This window comes from Ictalurus furcatus, chromosome 7, assembly GCF_023375685.1.
Source record: "Ictalurus furcatus strain D&B chromosome 7, Billie_1.0, whole genome shotgun sequence".
NCBI classification, from domain to species: Eukaryota; Metazoa; Chordata; class Actinopteri; order Siluriformes; family Ictaluridae; genus Ictalurus; species Ictalurus furcatus.
Genome location: NC_071261.1, coordinates 440,288 through 461,083, shown reverse-complemented (window position 1 = coordinate 461,083; position 20,796 = coordinate 440,288). Strand labels below are relative to the sequence as shown.

The following is a 20,796-nucleotide window of genomic DNA, read 5'->3' as shown; positions in this document are numbered from 1 at the left end:
AGCACTGATGGAATTTTAAACTCCACAATAACACTGTTGGCTTAAGAAATAACCCACAAACAAAATGTTTACTGTAGTGATGTGGTCAGAAACTGAGCTAGAGAACAATTAACACAAATGTGCACAGACTATACACCTACAAGTTGGACTAACAAGAAAGTGTTTAAAACTCCTATAGCAACACTGCAGTGCCAGATACACTTAGTATCATAGCAACACCCACTAAGGTACCACTTGAATACCAGGGTCACTGCTGCAACCACCAAAATACTTTCTGATTAATAATAGTACTATGGTGGTCCATTCCATTAATGGATAGGGTAGAGTGCACATGTGTGGGAAGTGGACCCCCTGGTGGCTAAAAGGGCTAATTGCCATAGGTATAAATGTGTATGCCTAGTAAGCCACTTTATGCGTCAGGGTCACAGTGGATCTGAAGTCTTTTCTGGGAACACTGGCTGCAAGATGGGATATTACCCTGGATGTTACACGCATATTGTATACCAGGGATGGGAAATACTTGAGTAATTGTACTTCATTACTATACTTGAGTATTTTTTTTGTATTTATTCTTAAACTGTATGTTACTTCCATTTTCAATTTTAAAAAATTATTCCTTACATTTTTATTTAGACATTCAGAGTACACATTACACATGATTTCATCCAGCCAGTGACAGTAGACTAGATACCAATTGAATGAGCTCCCGTGTATTTTATTTACATTTCAGTGTATTGCATCCAGTTAGGTTTATCATTGTAGAAACAACAATCAAGATTTATGTCAGTTTGTCTTTTGCACAGACCTTCTCATGTTACAGCTACAGTTAACACTACACTACTAGTTAATAGTACTAGTTAATCTGTGTGTATCTGTATATGGATAAACTACCAGACTTCAGTGTGGAACTCGGCACTCCTGGCCCTACCTCAGTAAAATGTTTCAATATGCCGGAGAAAGCAAAGACTCGTATAACAAGATCATTTTTGGAAGTCAATCTAATTATAAAAGCACGATGAGGTATGTTTTGCTAATCTGCTAATATGAACTGCCTATCTAAGTAAGATAGCTTTTTTTCTTTGCTAAAGCAGGTTTGACTAGCATCACTTCCATTAGCTAACATGGCTAGGCCACCAGTCAAATTCTACCTAATAGTACGTGTTGTTTTTTGCATGATATTTTACTTCTGATTAATTCATTAGCAAACTATTTAGCATTAGTAATGCATATAATGAGCAAACTCACAGAGATTGAATGGCATCGTTAGGCCAAATATCATACTTGCTTGTACGAGTTTGGTTTCCACATAAAAACATGATATTTCATTAAAAACATTCACATTTTTTCTGCCACTTTAATTGAGTAAGATTATATATATATATATATATATATATATATATATGTGTGTGTGTGTGTGTGTGTGTGTGTGTGTGTGTGTGTGTGTATATATATATATATATATATATATATATATATATATATTTGGAGACAAAGTATGATGAGTATTTGTCTCCAAATTCACAGCCAGAGGAGGGAGCCAAATAAACCCAACATCATGATTTTGGTAAAGAGCACTTTTATTGTTATATTAACTCACACATACCCATCCTTCACAAATACATATTCATCCCCATTCATCATAGCCCATATACACATGCATCATGATTGTTCTTTTTATTTAGATTCATAGTAGATTCATCAAAACAATTGTTCTTTTTGCCTAGATCCAAATCATTAAAAGCATACACAAATATAAAACTTACTGGAAGGTTATTAGATTGCAGCAATATATTGTTGCTATACATGAAGCCAAAGAATGAGCATTGAATTAAGCATGAACTTGCTGTTGCTTGTTTCTTCATTGCAGACAAAGTGCTCACTTGAGAATTATGCATAATGATGAAACACAGCGTTTCATAAAATGTGTGCTAGATTGTTATCTGAGCGTGAGGTTTACATCGTGCCTTGCAGGGTTATTTGCTGTTAAACCTGTGGTTAATGCAACAACTTGCAAAACTGCTGTCTGTCTGCAGGCCATATTTTAATGTTGCACTATTTCTTTTTAACATTTAACCCCATATGCACACTCTGTTTCATATAGACAACATATCAATAAGAATGTATATGAGATAAATATAGCAAATAGGACAGTTAAAGTAAAGAATATTGAAATTAAACATCATACAGAAATATCATGGAAAATGACTGCTTGTTCAAATATCTGCTTTTTATCAAACTTAACAAGTGTATGAATATAAATTGTACTAAATGAAATACTTACATTTTAACCACATCGTTCGAAATTTATGCATCAAACCGAAGAATTTGAACGCAGGAAATAAGCTTTTCAAAAACATAAAATGTTATTTTCTTAGGAAATGTCAATGAACACCTATGAACACTTACAATTTGGAAATTAACTGTCTACAGCTTTCATTTCTGTCCATCTAGACTTATATAAACAGCATAAATGTTAATTTACTGGAGGTTTTGCTGTGTAGTTGAATATCAGCAGTATTAGATTAGGCAGAAGGTTGAAGGGAAGGTTCTGGATTTGTCTAGCTTTAGACAAGAAATGCTTTAATTGTCATCATTATATTTATACCAACTGCTTTAGCCAACAGAAGTCTGAGACCAGTCACAATCAAAAGCATGGTGTTCCCCTTAGGATCACCTGAAAAATAAAAAATAAAGTACATATAAAGCAAAACATTAAGGCAAGGCCTTTACAGTCATAATATACATGGTATGTACTCACCAGAAATTTTGATTTCGTTTGGACTCATCAGATTATTAGAAGTACTGTTACCGAGAGTGCTGTTCTGGTCACAGGATGTGACTTGTGGTACGGCTGAGAAAAATTCCCATGAAGATTTTTGTGAAAATTTATATAATAATATAATATAATTTATCTTAGAAATATTGGCTTATTTGGGAAAAAACAATCAAGATTTTATGAATACTTACGTTTTACATCGTTTTTATCAAGGGAAGCATCTTTCATTGCACATTTTTTAATTCCATCTTTGGAAAATGCAGCATAGTAATAAGTCCCAGTTGTGGATATCGCAGCATTTTCAACGGTGTGATTTTCAGGCGAAACATTGTCACCTGTGTACAGAGATACTTCGCCTTCTTTTGGAAAGAAGCCTGCAGCCAGACATGTTTCCAGCTTCTCATTGCTGCCATGAGAGGTTAATATTGATAAAGTAGGCAAAGACCTAGGCACATCCTCTAAAAAAGAAAAGAAAGAAAGAAAACGTGTATAAGTGAGTCAACATATATTTATGGTGTCAAGTCTTAATTAATGCATTGCATGTAAAAATTAAAACAGGCTCAAAATGAGGTTGCATTAATGCCTCTCATTCAGATTTGAATGACAGAACGCTGTACAAACAACTCAACAAATCTAATTCATGTAGCTGCTGAACAACATTTTTTTATTATTATTATTAATAATTCGAAGGCATTATGAATCAGCTTCAACTGCAAGGATGTAAGCTCAACACATTCAGAAATGTTTGACTTTATAATATGCAGTCATGGAAGAGGAATGGTTTGAACTCCCAGGATTTTAAATGGTTTCTGTTGTTTCTTTTTAATCTGGTTCCTTTCAGTAGTTTCTTTCTCATCATCGTCAGATTTTTTCTTCACCTCTGTCGCCTCTGGCATGATGATTAGAGATCTAAATCTATATCTGGATTCCTGTGAAACTGCTTTCTAACAATGTCTATCGCTAAAAGCAGTATACAAATAAAATGGAATTTAATTGAATTCAAGCTCCCGCCATCTAGCCTGTCATATGCATACATATGTTATGGCTATACAAACTATTCATACCTAGGTTTATTCTCATATTAGGGCTAAATAAGTCCAATTTAATTAAAGTGCTGTTTTAAATATAGGCAAGTTCTGGAGCCTCATGATGCATCTCACACAAATGTAATATGCTGAAATAACAGAATATGACTGGTATAAGCAAATCCTTCATTCAGATAAACACAAATCTGAAAGAAATTAATCAAAATCTGAAAAGCACTACCAAAATGGATCAAATTTACCTGCCCACAGCTCTCCATACTTGGTCTTTTGTGCATATATGTGGCTATTTCTCAACTGACAAATGTGCTGATTTGCATTCATAAATTACATGTTGGCACTATTTAACCTGCATTACCTACACGTTCCTGTCTGCACAATTATGATTATTAATGTCATTTTCTACACTATTCTACCAACGATATTTTTGTCAACACTGATATTGGTATCGATTGTGGAATGTTATGCCCAAATTTACATGCACTCTGACCAGATGTGAGTTTAATCATACAGACACGGCAAAGACAGAACTGATTGAATAGCGAAATTGTCATGGATTTAGCAAACACTTGTTTTACAGTCAGATTTGTATGTGTGGGCCTGAATAAGGGCCAATGGGATAAGAAAAATAAAACTCCAAAGACCTAGAAAAATAGTAAACATTAATGTTTCATTAAGATGGGGAAAGGTCCAGGAGTTCACTCCCAAGATTGATCGCCATGATTTGGAAATTGAAGATATTAAAACATTATCACTATTAATGTTTTATACAGACTTTTTGGAACATTGTGCTTACTTATGATAGTGAAAAGATATCGCATTAAGTACTATATTCTATATATATATATATATATATATATATACTATATCAATATTCTGCATGTATGCCTTATACAAATGCTCATAGTTATGAGGTCAGAAACTTTAACTTCCACCAAGCATTTAGAGGAGGAAATGCTGCTGCTCACCAGTTTTAGTTCAAATATAGACAAAAGAAAAGTTTAGATGCACACTTTTTTATTAATTACTGTATGTTATTTTCGCCTTATTTTTTCGCTTATTTTGCGCATGTTTGTTCAACAAAAACAATCTCAGTTCTCACTTCTCAGATCTATCATTTAGAAGAACTAGATAAAGTAGATAATGATTTAATGGTAAGATTTACTCCATTTGTGGAGTAATACAAATGGAACTATGGGAATTATGTTGTGATAAAAAAAAAAAAAAATCCAAAACAAATCAAAATAATTTAGTATTTTAGCATCTTCAAAGTAAACACCATTTTTACCTAGAATTTTCAGAAATGTATTTTTGGCATTTTCTCACCCGATTTCCTTGAGGAATTTCCCTGAAATGCTTTTTAAACAGTATTAAAGGAGTTCACACCGACGCTGGACTCTTATCGGCTGCTTTTTGGAAAAATTTTTGTAAATAAAATGTTATAGTTTTCTATTGAAAGAAATGAATATGTCGGGACAATTATATTTTTGTCTACTACAACGATTTCAGACATTTAATCACACACCTTCAGATCAAAAGATTTTTAACATCATGAGAAACATTTCAGTCGAGTGTCTCCAAACATTTGACCAGATGTGTGTGTTATATATATATATGTTCAGGTTCACAAATAGCTTAAGGTACAAATAGGTGTCCAGTGACAAATCAATGAACACTGACAGTTCAATACATTTTTGCGTAACCAAATGTTAGCACCTTATGCAGATTCTGAATTTGAAATCAACTGCATCAGGATCTTTCCCCGCTGAGGTACATATAGAGTTGACTATAATTACATAGTTACAGCCAAGAAACATTAGAAACACAGAAACATTATGTCTGTTCACAGACATAATTGTGTCCCTGTCTTAAACGCAGTTAGCCTGTGATCTGCTGGCTGTAATGTTTTAAAGATTACACAGAAGAGAGCTTTAAAGAAGACGAGCAGGGGGGATTTTGAAACGTGTTAATTGGTTTAAAGTCTACACTGCGCATACAAGACTTTATACACTATCATGTATTACTATGATTATACTGTACTATGATAATACCATAATAAAGTGTTTTGTAAGTTATATGAAATCTCCTTGATGTTATAGTATGCAGCTTAGAACAGCTCAGAACAGACATTTCCACATTTAGGTTCTAATAATGACTCAAGAAGAAACATTAATAACCCCCAAAAACAAAGTTACTTCAACTACCAGGTTACTACCAGGTTAGTATCAGTTATGTTGTATTAGTATTAGTTTATCACTTTTTAGCTAATTCAGCATAAGTTAGTATTTAAAGTGAAATTTATTATGCATTATTTTTTACTATATTGCATTTGTTTAAAGTGAACTGTTTTGTCAATTAAACAGCTACATGATTATTACAATAAAACTTGAAAAACAAGTAACTTTAAGACATCATTTTTTTATACTCTACAAATAAGGAAAATGAATTGTGTACATGTATAATCAAATACAAATCTATCATCATAATTAATTCATTATTATAACGTGAATGATCGTGCTAGCATTTGTCATGTTTTTTTTTTTTTTTGCAGGTATTTTGCAATTGTCTTTCCAAATATTAGGTTTATTTTAATATCTGTTCCTTGCCAGCATTTCTGATAGCTGAAATCTTTTAACTGGAATCTTCTCAGACCCTCAGACCTTTTTTTTTAGTTTATCCTTCATTTAATTACTTTAGTGTGCAATTCATCTTTCTAATTACATAAACACATTACATAAATTACAAGAAGTTATCAAAGAAAGTGCAAATTCTGTATATTTATATGTTTAAATACTAGACATATTTTCATTTTTAGGTCAATTATATACATCATACTAAATTTAAGGCATGTGTAACTATAATGCACAACATTATTTTAGATATTTTATGCAGGTGTGGCCCATTTTTCACATAGAACTTACGCTGTACTATAGGAGACTATACGAATATGTTTACATTTTGCACCTGAATGACTATTAACACATTATTGCAGTTTTTGAGTGTCTCTTAAATGTACTTCAGCAATAATTTTGCAGTTTCTCAAAAGCTATCAGTGCGTAGAAGTCCACAGTTTCACAGTCTCTAAACTAAAATGTGACATTACTTAAATCTTGGAACTCATTTTTTCTTTAGTTCAATTAGATTTACCACTGCCAAGTTACAACATCTACCGTTCAACACAGCATTGGCCATTTTCTTTTTTACACATATCACCTAAGAATTATCACAGGTAAGAAAATTTTAAGAAAATGTTTTAAAGTAACAACAAGCAAAATACTTCAACAACAAGCAAAATAAGGTGAAAAATTACTTACTTGGTTCAACGCGAAGAGTTATCGGCTTTCCAAATGTCAGAGCATCAGTATCACTGTGATTCAAGCCTTTACAAATACCCTGTGCCCCAAGATTGTGTCAAGAGCAAGAGTTTTTAGCATATATAAACTAAACTATAAACTAGATAATCATTAACTGAAAATGTCAGCCTGGTACAACCTGGTATATAAACTTTACAGGTTACTTTTAACACATTACATAGAAAATAATTACAGGTCATTCTGAATTCTTGTCCTTATCTTGACCTAATAATGTGTATTAGGCTACTAGAGGTAAGCAACATTTTAAATTACAATTAATCTCTTTACTTACTTGATGTGACGACTGGCTTTCTAAAAGTGTTCTCGCAAAAAAAGTCTTTAAACATATTATCATGGTCTTTAAGCTTCTTATTCAACATCCAGTAAGAATCCATAGTGTAGTTTGTAGAAATCTCCCATTTCCATTTCACTCATTCTCCATGCATGCACTTATAAATCCATAACCCCCCCAAAAAAAATCTAAAAACCACACAAAATAAGTTCCATAGAGTAATGCAGCTGTGATGTTCGAGCAGTCCTGAGTCTTCAGTTGTTCAATGCACTTCCAAATAAAGAAATTTTAAAAAATCCAAAACGTGAGACAATAGCTGGTCAAAAACAGGCGTTAAATAAACTAAACAAGAATCGAACATCGAGGGCAAGAACAAAGTTCAAAACTATGGCACAGAAACAAAAAACAATGGCTTGGTATACGGAAAACTCACGCAATACTTTGCACGGAACATCGACACATGAGGGGTTTAAATACCAAACGTAATCAAGGGTGAGCACATAAGGACTAATGATGACACTTAAGGGAAACTACCAATGACAATACAGGGCATAATGTCTTCACAGCCCCTCAGGTCCTGAGGCAGGCATTGTCCCACAGATAGCAGGCTCCTCAAGGAGCCGAGGAGCAGGCATGAGGCTGGGGCAAGTTCGCCAGGGTCCATAGGCAGAGCAGGAAGGCAGAGCGATGTCCTCAGCAGAGCAGGAAGGCAGAGCGATGTCCTCAGCGGAACTTGGTTGCCCACGTCAGCTGACTCACGTGTGAGCAGAACTTGGTTGGTCATGACATTGGCCTCAAACAGGAACATGGCCAGGGAGGCTGCCTCGTCAGCCTCGGACAGGTACATGGCTTGGGGGGCCATCTCCTCAGTCTTCAACAGGAACTTGATGTGGGAGGTCGCCTTGTTGACCTCCAATGGGAGTTCTGGAGATGAAACCACCTCGTGGGTCTCGTGCTGGAGCTCTGGGGACGAGGTCGCCATGTTAACCTCCGACTGGGGCTCAGGAGTTGAGGTCGCATCGTTGACCTCAGATGGGAATTCAGCAGGTGAGACCACCTCATAGGTGGGGAGGAGGTTGCCACATCGACCTCTGGCTTTGGCTCTGGGGATGAGGTCGCTCCGTTGACCTCTGGCAGGAACTCTGCAGGTGAGATTTCCGCTTGAGTCTCAGGCTGGAGCTCTGGGGATGAGGTCACCACGTTGAACTCCGGCTGGAGCTCATCAGGTGAGACCACCTTGTGGGTTTCAGGCTGGAGCTCTGGGGATGAGGACTCCATGTTGACCTCTGGCTGGAGCTCGGCAGGTGAGACCACCTCATGGGTCTCAGGTTGGAGCTCTGCTCTTGCTCTCTTGTGGAGCCATTTGTGGGTACGCCAACTGCTTTTAAAACATTCCTGGGAGCAGAAATATGATCTGTGGATCCCGAGTTTATTACATGTTGGACGGTTGGCTTCTTTACTGCAGCCCTCAGACTTACAGGTCAGTGTTACCTCCATCGCCACCCTGTCGACCCTGGGCTGAGTTGTGGATACCCTCCTGTCGGCCAGATCCCTCTCGTAATAGGAGGTGAACATCTGAGAGGGTTCATCCATTAAGCTGGGTCTTCTTAACATTTTCTCCAGGTCAGGGTTGAACCCTGGATATCCGAACACCTGAACTAAAAGTGTTACCAACTAGGTGACTTGGTTAAGCTCACCGGCCCTCCTAGAAATCAGGAACTCAGCCCAACTGCGGGCTGGGCCAGTGAGCCGGGACAGCATGAATCCCAGCCACTGCTTTTCTGTAGGCTGGGGGTCCTCCAAGATTCAAAAATTAAACTGGCATTGTAGTAGATAACATTTGGGATATACCTCAAAACCACTGAAGGAAGCTGGAACAGCCAAGGGGAACCAGTGGGGAAAATGCACGGAATCAAAGGCTGGTATACAGATACCAGAGTGATGCTCTCCTTGCTCTCCTGCTGCTTCCAAGTTGTGCCAAAATTATCCTGTCACGTAATGTAGGTTAGGACGTATGTAAGTGCAGATAAGAGCTTAATTGGAGTAGAGACAGGCAGACAAATCCAAAATGTGAGAAAATAGTGTGGTCGAGCTTCAGGTTTCAGAGCACGCCGCATGCTCCAGCGCTTTTCACGAGAGGAAATTGTGACAGGAAGTCAAGAACACATTGATACTCCACAGCACAAAAACCCTCTAAGAGTTCAGACTAACTGTAACTATAAAAATGCCCTCAAACAGATATTTCCTGGTAAATATCAAGATCAAGTAATGGATGATTATTCAGAATCCACCCACATTCCTTTCTGGAGAAAATTAAGAAAATCCTTTTATACAAGTCTATAATGATCCATTTTGCCCTTGATGAACTACAAAAAAAAAATTGAAATCTAATAAGAAACAACCTAAAGCAAAGATAAAATCTTAGATGAAAAATATGGCAACATAATGACTTTGGAACACTATGGTACTCTTGTAGCAGGTTTTTGTACGAAGCCAGTATTGAAATGTATCACTGTGACTCGTCCAACCCCACAATGACACAACCCTGAACAAAAACTCACTGACTCCCTCTATATGAATATTCCAGAGGAGCACACATGAGATCTTGATTATGCACAATACATATGTCTATAATAATAATAATAATAATAATAATAATAATAAATCAGAAGTGGCTGGTATAAATGATCTAGCAGGGTTAAGTCACTGTTTTTGTCAAAGATAAAAAAAAATTAAAAAGACTGATATATATATATTATATATTTATATCAGACAAACAGTTTTTTTAAGGTCTCAGTTACAATAAGTTAGGATACTAAAGGGACTTTACTACTGACTCTGAAAATCACCAGAAGAAAGATGCCTATAGTGCCTGCTCACCTGCATGAACATGCCATAGACCTGCTGCAGGGAGGCATGAGGACTGCAGATGTAGCCAGCGCAATAAACTGCAATGTCTGTAATGTAAGACACCTAAGGCTAAGTTCACACTATACGACTTTCAACGTCGGCAGATCGCTATGCGGTTCACACTACATGACTTGCTCTCATGAAGTCAATCTGACAACGACTCTATCACCCAGAGACTCTAGCTGGTGTCCAGACTACGTTTTGTCACAAAAACACACGAGAAGTGACACAGATATATGGCGCGAAAACCACGCGCGAAACAGGAGTTGTTTATTTGAAGATGCGAGCTTGGGATTGTGTGTGCTACAGAGAGAGTTGGAGGTGAGTAAAAAGTTGTACAGCTTTTCCCCTTTATGCTTCTGCCATATGTTTTGTGGGTTTCCCTTCCTCACAGTGACCTCACCCCGTGCCTTGCTGTCTCATTGGCTGTAGCTCATCGCCATAATCGGTGCCAGTGACGACACTTTTCACACCACAGTCGCTCCAACAGCTCCAGATATTTAGCATGCCAAATATTTGTGTTGGCGAACCTCTGCGATGTGTCGTTGAGTAGTTCACACATAAAGATCGACACTGCCGATTGGCGAGCGCTGATCGCTCTGATCAGACGGGTTTTGTTGGCAAGCTCAGTGACTTGCAAATCGGGCTTCAAATCGTGTAGTGTGAACTAGGCTTAGGACGGTGCAACAGGGAGACAGGAAGGACAGCTGATCGTTCTTGCAGTGGAAAATTACATGTGACCATGTGTACCTCCAGCCGTGATCGAGAACTTGCAAATGCCTTGGTGGAAGAGTGGAGGAACATCTCACAGCAAGAACTGACAAATCTGGTCCAGTCCATGAGGATGAGATGCTCTGTAGTACTTAAAGCAGCTGAGAAAAGAGGGAAAATCAGTCAGAGCCATGTCACAAGCATTGGGCATAGTCAATACAACAATTTGGAATGTCCTGAAAAATAAACCAATGGTGTACTAACAACCAGACAGGTCAGTCGAGGAAAACCACAGCAGCTGATGACAGAAACATTGTGAGAGCTGTGTTAAAAAACAAAACAAAAAAAACAATCAGTGACATCAGCAGCAACCTCCACAGTGCAGGGGTGAAGGTGTCACAATCCACTGTTCCAGTAAAGAACACAATCCACTGTTCCAGTAAAGAACACAATCCACTGTTCCAGTAAAGAACACAATCCACTGTTCCAGTAAAGAACACAATCCACTGTTCCAGTAAAGAACACAATCCACTGTTCCAGTAAAGAACACAATCCACTGTTCTTTGAGGGAAGAAATATAAAGGACATAAAACAACACGAGGCTTAACATGACAACATGACAATTTAGACAAATCAATACTCTTTTGGAACAATATACTCTGGGCAGATGGAAGAAAAATGGAAGTCTTTGGCAATAATTTAGCTTGTCATGTTTGGAGAAAGAAGGGTTGTGCATATGATCCCAAGGACAACATAACCACAGTGAAGTACAGTTGGAGCATCTTGATAAGAGGCTACGTCTCTGCAAATGGTACTGGGGCATTATATGTTATCAAAGGAAACATGAATGGAGCAATGTACCAGGACATATTAGAGGAGAATTTTAATCTCATCAACCAATAAACTGAATCTGTAGACCTATTGAAGATATAAGTGCCAAAAACTGCTTCGCAACAAAGTACTAAGGTATTAATGTACTTTTTTCCTTTTTTAATACATCTTTTTTTTTCATTCATATTTTTGTTAAATATTCAAAAGACATTTTGTGTGTAAATTTAAAATGGGTATGTGCGCTATAAGTATATTAAAAAACAAAAACAATAATGTCCAAATACTTATTTCCCCTAAATTTAAACGCACACATTTATACAAAGCTTATTTATTTATCTATTTATTTTAGTACTATTATTGATTCACCTTTGACTAATTCTACTTTTAATTATTTTTTATTTGATTTTATTATCCATTAATATTTAGATCCATGTAGGTTTTAAATGAAAGTACAAGTAATTCAAACGTAAGGTTTTGTATACTAATAATAATACAACACGAGATAAAGCTGTAACATCACAGTACATTCATTACAGTTCTGTAATTTCATTTCTGTTGATTCCCATGATGGAAAAATTAAAGCAATATATTTTTTAAAAGACATCAAAAATACAGGATCATTTTTGCCATCCACATCAAAATATTCGCAAACAGATGTCTTATCGTGAGTCTTTGTGTTTGTTTGTGTGTGTGCGTGTGATCCAAAACAAATTGAGATAACAAAAACACACAGAATAGTATGAAGAAGCAAGGCTGGGGAACAGACTGTGGATTTATGCATCTATTTAGTTGGAGTCATGGCATGGGATTAGATAGTGTAACGCTATCTGCTTCTTTTTTTATACATTTCCCTTGCAGAGAAACTAGAAATATATTAATAGATTAAGCACATTGTCCAGTCACAGTACAGTTATACAAAAGGAAGGTGACATAACCATAAGTTGTTGCTGATATTGGTGGTGTTGTTCATTCTTGTCAAGCCATCATTGAAATATATGATATAATGCATCTCTCAACCCACATAGTTTCATTTTCAAGCTACTGATAGATATTCAATTTTTGATCTTCTATATAATAGGCCAAATTTTACAAGGACATTTTTAAAGCTGGATTTAAAGATACAGTATCTCACAAAAGTGAGTGCACCCCTCACATTTTTGTAAATATTTGATTATATCTTTTCATGTGACAACACTGAAGAAATGACACTGTGCTACAATGTAAAGTAGTGGGTGTACAGCTTGTGTAACAGTGTAAATTTGCCGTCCCCTCAAAATAACTCAACACACAGCCATTAATGTCTAAACCGCTGGCAACAAAAGTGAGTACACCCCTAAGTGAAAATGTCCAAATTGGGACCAATTAGCCATTTTCCCTCCCCGGCGTCATGTGACTTGTTAGTGTTACAAGGTCTCAGGTGTGAATGGGGAGCAGGTGTGTTAAATTTGGTGTCATCGCTCTCACACTCCCTCATACTGGTCACTGGAAGTTCAACATGGTACCTCAAGGCAAAGAACTCTCTGAGGATCTGAAAAAAGAATTGTTGCTCTACATAAAGATGGCCTAGGCTATAAGAAGATTGCCAAGACCCTGACACTGAGCTGCAGCACGGTGGCCAAGACCATACAGCGGTTTAACAGGACAGGTTCCACTCAGAACAGGCCTCGCCATGGTCGACCAAAGAAGTTGAGTGCACGTGCTCAGCGTCATATCCAGAGGTTGTCTTTGGGAAATAGACGTATGAGTGCTGCCAGCATTGCTGCAGAGGTTGAAGGGGTCAGGGGTCAGCCTGTCAGTGCTCAGACCATACGCCGCACACTGCATCAAATTGGTCTGCATGGCTGTCGTCCCAGAAGGAAGCCTCTTCTAAAGATGGTGCACAAGAAAGCCCGCAAACAGTTTGCTGAAGACAAGCAGACTAAGGACATGGACTACTGGAACCATGTCCTGTGGTCTGATGAGACCAAGATAAACTTATTTGGTTCAGATGGTGTCAAGCGTGTGTGGTGGCAACCAGGTGAGGAGTACAAAGACAAGTGTGTCTTGCCTACAGTCAAGCATGGTGGTGGGAGTGTCATGGTCTGGGGCTGCATGAGTGCTGCCGGCACTGGGGAGCTACAGTTCATTGAGGGAACCATGAATGCCAACATGTACTGTGACATACTGAAGCAGAGCATGATCCCCTCCCTTCGGAGACTGGGCCGCAGGGCAGTATTCCAGCATGATTACGACCCCAAATACACCTCCAAGACGACCACTGCCTTGCTAAAGAAGATGAGGGTGAAGGTGATGGACTGGCCGAGCATGTCTCCAGACCTAAACCCTATTGAGCATCTGTGGGGCATCCTCAAACAGAAGGTGGAGGAGCACAAGGTCTCTAACATCCACCAGCTCTGTGATGTCATCATGGAGGAGTGGAAGAGGACTCCAGTGGCAACCTGTGAAGCTCTGGTGAACTCCATGCCCAAGAGGGTTAAGGCAGTGCTGGAAAATAATGGTGGCCACACAAAATATTGACACTTTGGGCCCAATTTGGACATTTTCACTTAGGGGTGTACTCACTTTTGTTGCCAGCGGTTTAGACATTAATGGCTGTGTGGTGAGTTATTTTGAGGGGACAGCAAATTTACACTGTTACACAAGCTGTACACTCACTACTTTACACTGTAGCAAAGTGTCATTTCTTCAGTGTTGTCACATGAACAGATATAATCAAATATTTACAAAAACGTGAGGGGTGTACTCACTTTTGGGAGATACTGTAGCTATATGTAGCTTGTGATCCTGATGTTCTCTGAAACACCATTCCAGAGTTTATGCACAATATAGGAAACATATCTCCCACTGACTGAGCTGCAGCTGATTCTTGAGACACATAGCAGGGTAGGCTAAAATAAGTTCGACAGAACAATGCAGCTGGTATTAACCAGCAGAGTCCTCAGTTGTTTAATCCCCTAAATAAGTCTTTAAGAGGGTTTAAGTGTACTTACAGTGACTGTGGTACTCCAATACACTGTGATAATCAACAGCATAAAAATCAGACAGTTCAGTCAGCATATCAGTTTAAGCACAGCACTTGATGGTAAAAAGCATTTCTACTTACGTATACAGACTATTTCCAGGTAAATAGCAAATAATGGATGACCTTTCAGAGTCTACCTACATTCTCTTCTCTTCTTGAAAAGAAAAAAAAAACTAAGAGATGCCTGTATTTTCCCCATAGGCTAAACCTGAGAAAATAGTACACATTTCAGATTTTTTTAAATCAATGTTTTGAAAGCTTGTCAACAAAATAAACGTCTAGGGGATTAAATAACGCAGTTTGAATGGGTTTCATAGGGACATTTTGTGTACCTAGTTTAACATAGATTTATGAAAGCAAATGAGGGTGAAATATTAAAATTCCAATAAAAATGACAAAATTGATGCTGTTTGCATTAACAAAGACAAAATGATTAAAAAACAAAAATGAAAAAGACAAAAATGTGCATCAGGACACACAAAGGTTAATCATCTGCAAACAGCATATATTTTTTCATCAGTGAATACCTGCACTTGCGTCCATACCTGCAACATGACAATGATTATGTGTCCACACAATGTGTCTCTTGCACACCTTGGCACTCTTGTAGCAGGTTTTTGAACAAAGTCAGCTGTGAAATGAATTACTGTGGTACCCCAAGCCACAGTGACACAGAACTGAACAAAAACTCACTGACTCCCTCTATTTGAATAGCAGTGAAGGATATTGTGAAGAGATCTTATGCATTATTTATGTAAAGGAACATTAAAGACTTAATCTACAGTCTCAGCAAGGATGTGTTAATATCCTACACACTTTTTGCGTTATTATTATTTCAACACATGTCGTGTTAAATTATCCAATAAATGTGTTAAAAAAATAAAAATTAAAATTAACCAACATAATGTGTCTTAAATTATTGTCCAACATTGTTGCGGACTGCGCTGCCAACATCATCCTCCAACTCTAAACTCGCCTCAAAGTGAACGTTCATTGCTTTGACCTTTTGATTGTGACAGCGGAGTCGGAGTCCTGAGGTGAGGAAACCAAATGACCACCGGCCGAGTTTGTGATTTGTAGGTTTTTTACAGTAGGGATGAGTGATGCTAACCAAGACGCTCACTCGAAGTGATAATATTGCTTTAGCATACAGCTCGTGGTAATGTTAGATATTCCCATAACCTTTCTGAGAGTTAACGATCAGCTAGCATTACAGATATTCACCATGATGTAATACAGAGAGTGGGTTAACTACATTTAGCAACTGTTTTGGACAAGGCAAGCTGTAGTAATTAGCATCAGGAGGATGGGGTAGAGCCGTGTTTCTTCATGTATTCGCTGAATGTTAATGCCGGGTAACAGGTGCAGACAGTCAGTGGCTAACGGAACTTAGCTAGCTCAGTAATGTCGAGGCCAAAAGTTCTTCACAAGGTTAACGTGAAAAAAAGAGAGGTTGGGGTTACAGTATGTTGTAATGCTTCCCACTATCTCTGTAGTGTTGGTTGACTTAATTAGGTTGTGCAAAAGAATTAGCGGTGAGGTGCTAAAGGCTGGAAAATAAATATTCATTTTGCCATAGGAGATTGGAGGTACATTTCCAAAAATTACACAATTTAGGATTCTGTAACGTAGTTTCTCAGTTAGGCGTTTGTGCGTATTTTGTAGCTAACAACTAACCAACACTCTTTTTGCTCTTTTACAGCTTTTCAAATGGAAGGAAGTGGGACTCATATCTTCCCAAATGGCTGGGAGATTTATAAGAAGATGCATTATCTCCAATTCTCACATCTGCCAAATGTTTAAATGATTTTAATAAACGTCACCTGAATTTCATTTTATGAGCATTTTAGTAGAATTATAGCCTACAAAAATATCACATTTTAGGATACTTGTAGGGGAAAAGTACACATCTCTGTTATTTTGTGGGTTGTTAAGACATCTTTGGGTAGAAGTGTACTGACACACAGCATGTGCTAAATACACTAACACACTGACTGTGTTAAAAGCAATATAAAATGTGTTCTCCTTATCTAGACACAAAGGTGTGTTAAAAATGAACAGATGATGCGTTATTTTTAACACCTGTTTTAAGAGTGTTCAATCACTAATGAATGAATTGTAGATTAATGAGAATAATAAAATGTACAAAAGGGTATTGCGACATTAAAAAAAAAAAAAAAACCCTATACACACATTTTACAGGAAAACATCCCTAAATTTGAACTGATGAATCCTCATGCGACACTCCTTTGATAAACTATTAGATAGGGTGGACACAAATACTGACGAAATCAGTCAGGCTTGAGAAGAGTTTAATGTTGAAATACACAGGTGTTCCATCAATGCACAGCATGCAGTGATTCAGTTCAAATTAATGCATGAGCTATACTATTCGTATTCTAAAGTATCTCCTATGTGTACATCAGACGGCACCTTGATCCATGTAGCCATGTCCAAAGATAGAACCATTTGGGATGCATATATGTGAATTTCTTTGAAAAGTTTCCATAGCTAACTGGGAGTCCGATCCTAGTGTAGACATTCTGGAAGCAAACGAGTACATCGGTAATAAATAGTACACCCCAAATACCAAAAGTCACTTTATTAAACTTGGTATTAGCAAAAGGGTCAATATTACAAATGTGAAAATTTGAATCTGTTCCTACCGAAGTTAATTGTTTTATCTAGACGCAATACATGAATATGAACAAACCAATCATATTTGTGAGAATATGGCAACCAGAGAAAGAATATTTAACTAATATTGGATCATAGTTCTGCTATTTATCTTTTTAAAAATTAAATAGCAGTGAGACTCTCACAGAGCTCTGTGTTATGACAGTATTTAATATAGTACAGTAATATATTTACAGACATCAAGGTTTACAATTGATTTAATACCTTTTTTACTCAGAGCTTAAGGGTTTAAGGTCACAACAGAAGTGACTATTGAGCACAATGGACCAGTAGTATGGTTTTACTTTTACAGCTACAAATTTAATGAATTTTGATTGTAAACCTTTCAAGGTTAAGTACATATTAAGTACAATCAAATGTCTTGGTGGTTTTTTATATATTATATATAATTTAAAACAAAACAAATACAGCTAATTAAAATATATCCTATAAACGTAGTTGGAAATTTCTTCTACATGTTGTCGTAAAAAGCTCACAGACCTTATAGCTGTTAATTTTGTGAGCTTGCCTAGTTTGTTGCTTTTACTTTTTGTTGAATATGTTAAATAAACCCTGAGGACTGTGGTTCATGTGTGTGGGTTTCTCATTTGCTGATATATTTTCGATGTATCATCATTTTGATCATCACTGTAAATCAACTAGTTATCCTGATTAAGCATTATGCTCCTGAAATAGCTGATAAATGTAGCTCATAGCTGCCTGACAGCAGGCAGTGAACTCTTGTAATAGATAACTCCTTCATAATGTCAAGAGTGGAAATTCAAAAACAAGGTGCATGTTTTATCTTTCTACTAACTTTTGACATTTTAGCTCGGTAACTTGATTAATGAGGAGTAGCGCTGGTGAGATCTAGTCCAGGTTTCTAGCGCTCCACTTGTAAACCCTTTAGATAAAGGGAACGTTGGAGATGAATTTATGAGCACGATATATTGGAATTCCAATATTGACACCATGACTCTTATAGCGGATATTTTTGTACAAAGCCAGTCGTGAAATGAATCACTGTGGTACCCAGTCCCACAGTGACACAACACTGAACAAAAAGTCACCGACACCATCTATACGTGTATACCAGTGTAGGATACACTGAAGAGATCTTGAGTATGCCTTATGTATGACAAAGACATATTAATGCTTTAATCTAAAATTAATAATGATTTAAATATAACGAGAATCATCAAAATTTTTTTTTTTGAAAGAAAAGACACATGAGCTATGAACTGGCTGAATTACACAAGTACATTTTTAATCTGGATTAAGCGTTTACAATCCTAAGGTTCTCTAAAAAAAAAAAAAATCAGAGTTTATGGGCAATATAGGAAAAACATCTTCCACTTGCATGAGTTGCAGTTTATCCTTACAGTAGCCCTGCCTCAGCTGAATAAATAGTTTTAGGATACGCTATACTGATTTCCTGTTGTGATGTGTCCTGATACACTTCTACTGCCATGGCGCTCCGGTTAATCATGATACTTCTTCGGCATGGGGAAAAGCTTTCTGCTCATTTCACCCACTCACTTTCTCCTGCTGCCTGAAGATAGCCACATGTGTATACCCTGAGAGTCACACTTGCCAAAAATAGTTCATGTGCAAGTCTCGCCCTTTCTTCTGTGTATTTAATCTCACCCAGATTCTGCAGACCGAGAACAATCACTCACCAGTTATTTGATATCTCTCAGAAGATGCTAGCGTTACTTTCCTGAGCCTGGTTCCTCTCAAGGTTTGTTTGCCTCAGGGACTTAGTCGTGCTCAGTTGGATTAAGGTATGGTAATTGATTTGTTTTCCCCTGATAAAATCCTTTGTTGTGGTGGCAGTGTGTTTTAGGTTATTGTCTTGCTCCATGATGACGTTCCTCCGACTCAGATTAGATACATTTCTCTGTTAACTGGCAGACAGAATGTTTCTGTAGACTTCTGAAATCATTCTGCTGCTACCATCATGAGTTACATCATCAATAAAGATTAGGGAGAATGTTCCAGAAGCAGCCATGCCATGACGCTAACGCCACTATGCTTGACTGATGAGCTCGTATGTTTTGGATCATGTACTGGTATAAGTATTTATAACAAACCTGAAGTAAATTCTGACACTGGTATCATATAATATAGTTGAAAAAAGTTGAGGTGCATGTTTATCTTGAGACTTTTGTGCAGTCAAAAGCTATTGTTATTGCAGGTATTACAGAGCTATGTTCTTGTAGAGGCCTCATGTTGTCTTGCATAACTGTGACCCCCCGTATACACAATGAAATATGCTGGTGCAAAAACCGTTCAAAAGAGTTTACATGAGTAGGAAATAAGATAAGGCAACTGGTGTATGTGGTAAAAAACCACTCGGGTTGTCTCAGGAAGCTGATGTGGTATCATTTTTCTCTCTGGGCCCCAGGTAGAATAGTTTCAGAAAGCTGGAAATTATGAAATTAGAAATCTATTTCCACTTTGAATTTAAATGTGTATGTCCGTCATGTTAATAAAAACTTATTTATAAATTTGAGATTATGTAAATCAATGTAGCAAGTGTATGAAATTTTTGAGTGCGATAGACTTCCATTACTTGTTAGCTACATTAAACTCCTAGCTGCAGTGAAAAACTAGTCAGTTATCTAAACAAATCTTGGCTGAATGATTAAACTTTGGCTATGGGGGAAATTGTATGAAATTGTAGAATATTTTGTGCTGAAATTATTCCTTTCAATCTGTAGCCCTAATGTTTGAGGGGAATCTTACTCAAGCGCTCTGTGCCTCTACTCAAGCAAGCGAGATGGGTCTAATTGGCCTGATGGTGGCACTATAGCACAAGTGTTTATGTTTTGGCCCATATCTCGATTATTCCTACACTAAAAATATGTTTTCACTCATTCCTAATCTCCACCCACTTAGGTTTTTTTATACTAAACCTACTTTGGCAAACTAATCCTAGGATTTTTGGCCTATCTTCACAAATTTGGTATCAAATGACTCAGTAGAGTGTGAGCCTCAATAATTACCAAAACTTGTTGACATTTGTAAACAATATGGCTGCCACATGTCAATCAGTTCTGTTGAGGCAGAGCCTGCTGTAACTCATGACTGCTTGAACGGTTTCACACAAAACGTGAAAGGCATAAATAGGGACAGAACTAAGGTGAGAAACTAATTCTCACAAACCACAAGTTCCAGAG

General features: G+C 37.3%; 1 protein-coding gene across 1 annotated transcript; it reads right to left on the bottom strand.

Annotated features, from left to right (window-relative positions):
- Positions 1-1,559: 1,559 nt before the first annotated feature.
- On the bottom strand, positions 1,560-7,758 carry LOC128609476 (uncharacterized). Its single transcript, XM_053627955.1, has 5 exons — positions 7,465-7,758; positions 7,134-7,212; positions 2,968-3,234; positions 2,759-2,851; positions 1,560-2,674 (listed from the first exon to the last, which is right to left on the bottom strand). The coding sequence occupies exons 1-5, from the start codon at positions 7,525-7,527 to the stop codon at positions 2,565-2,567; spliced, it is 612 nt and encodes a 203-aa protein (XP_053483930.1). The 5' UTR covers positions 7,528-7,758; the 3' UTR covers positions 1,560-2,564.
- Between the last annotated feature and the right edge of the window lie 13,038 nt (positions 7,759-20,796).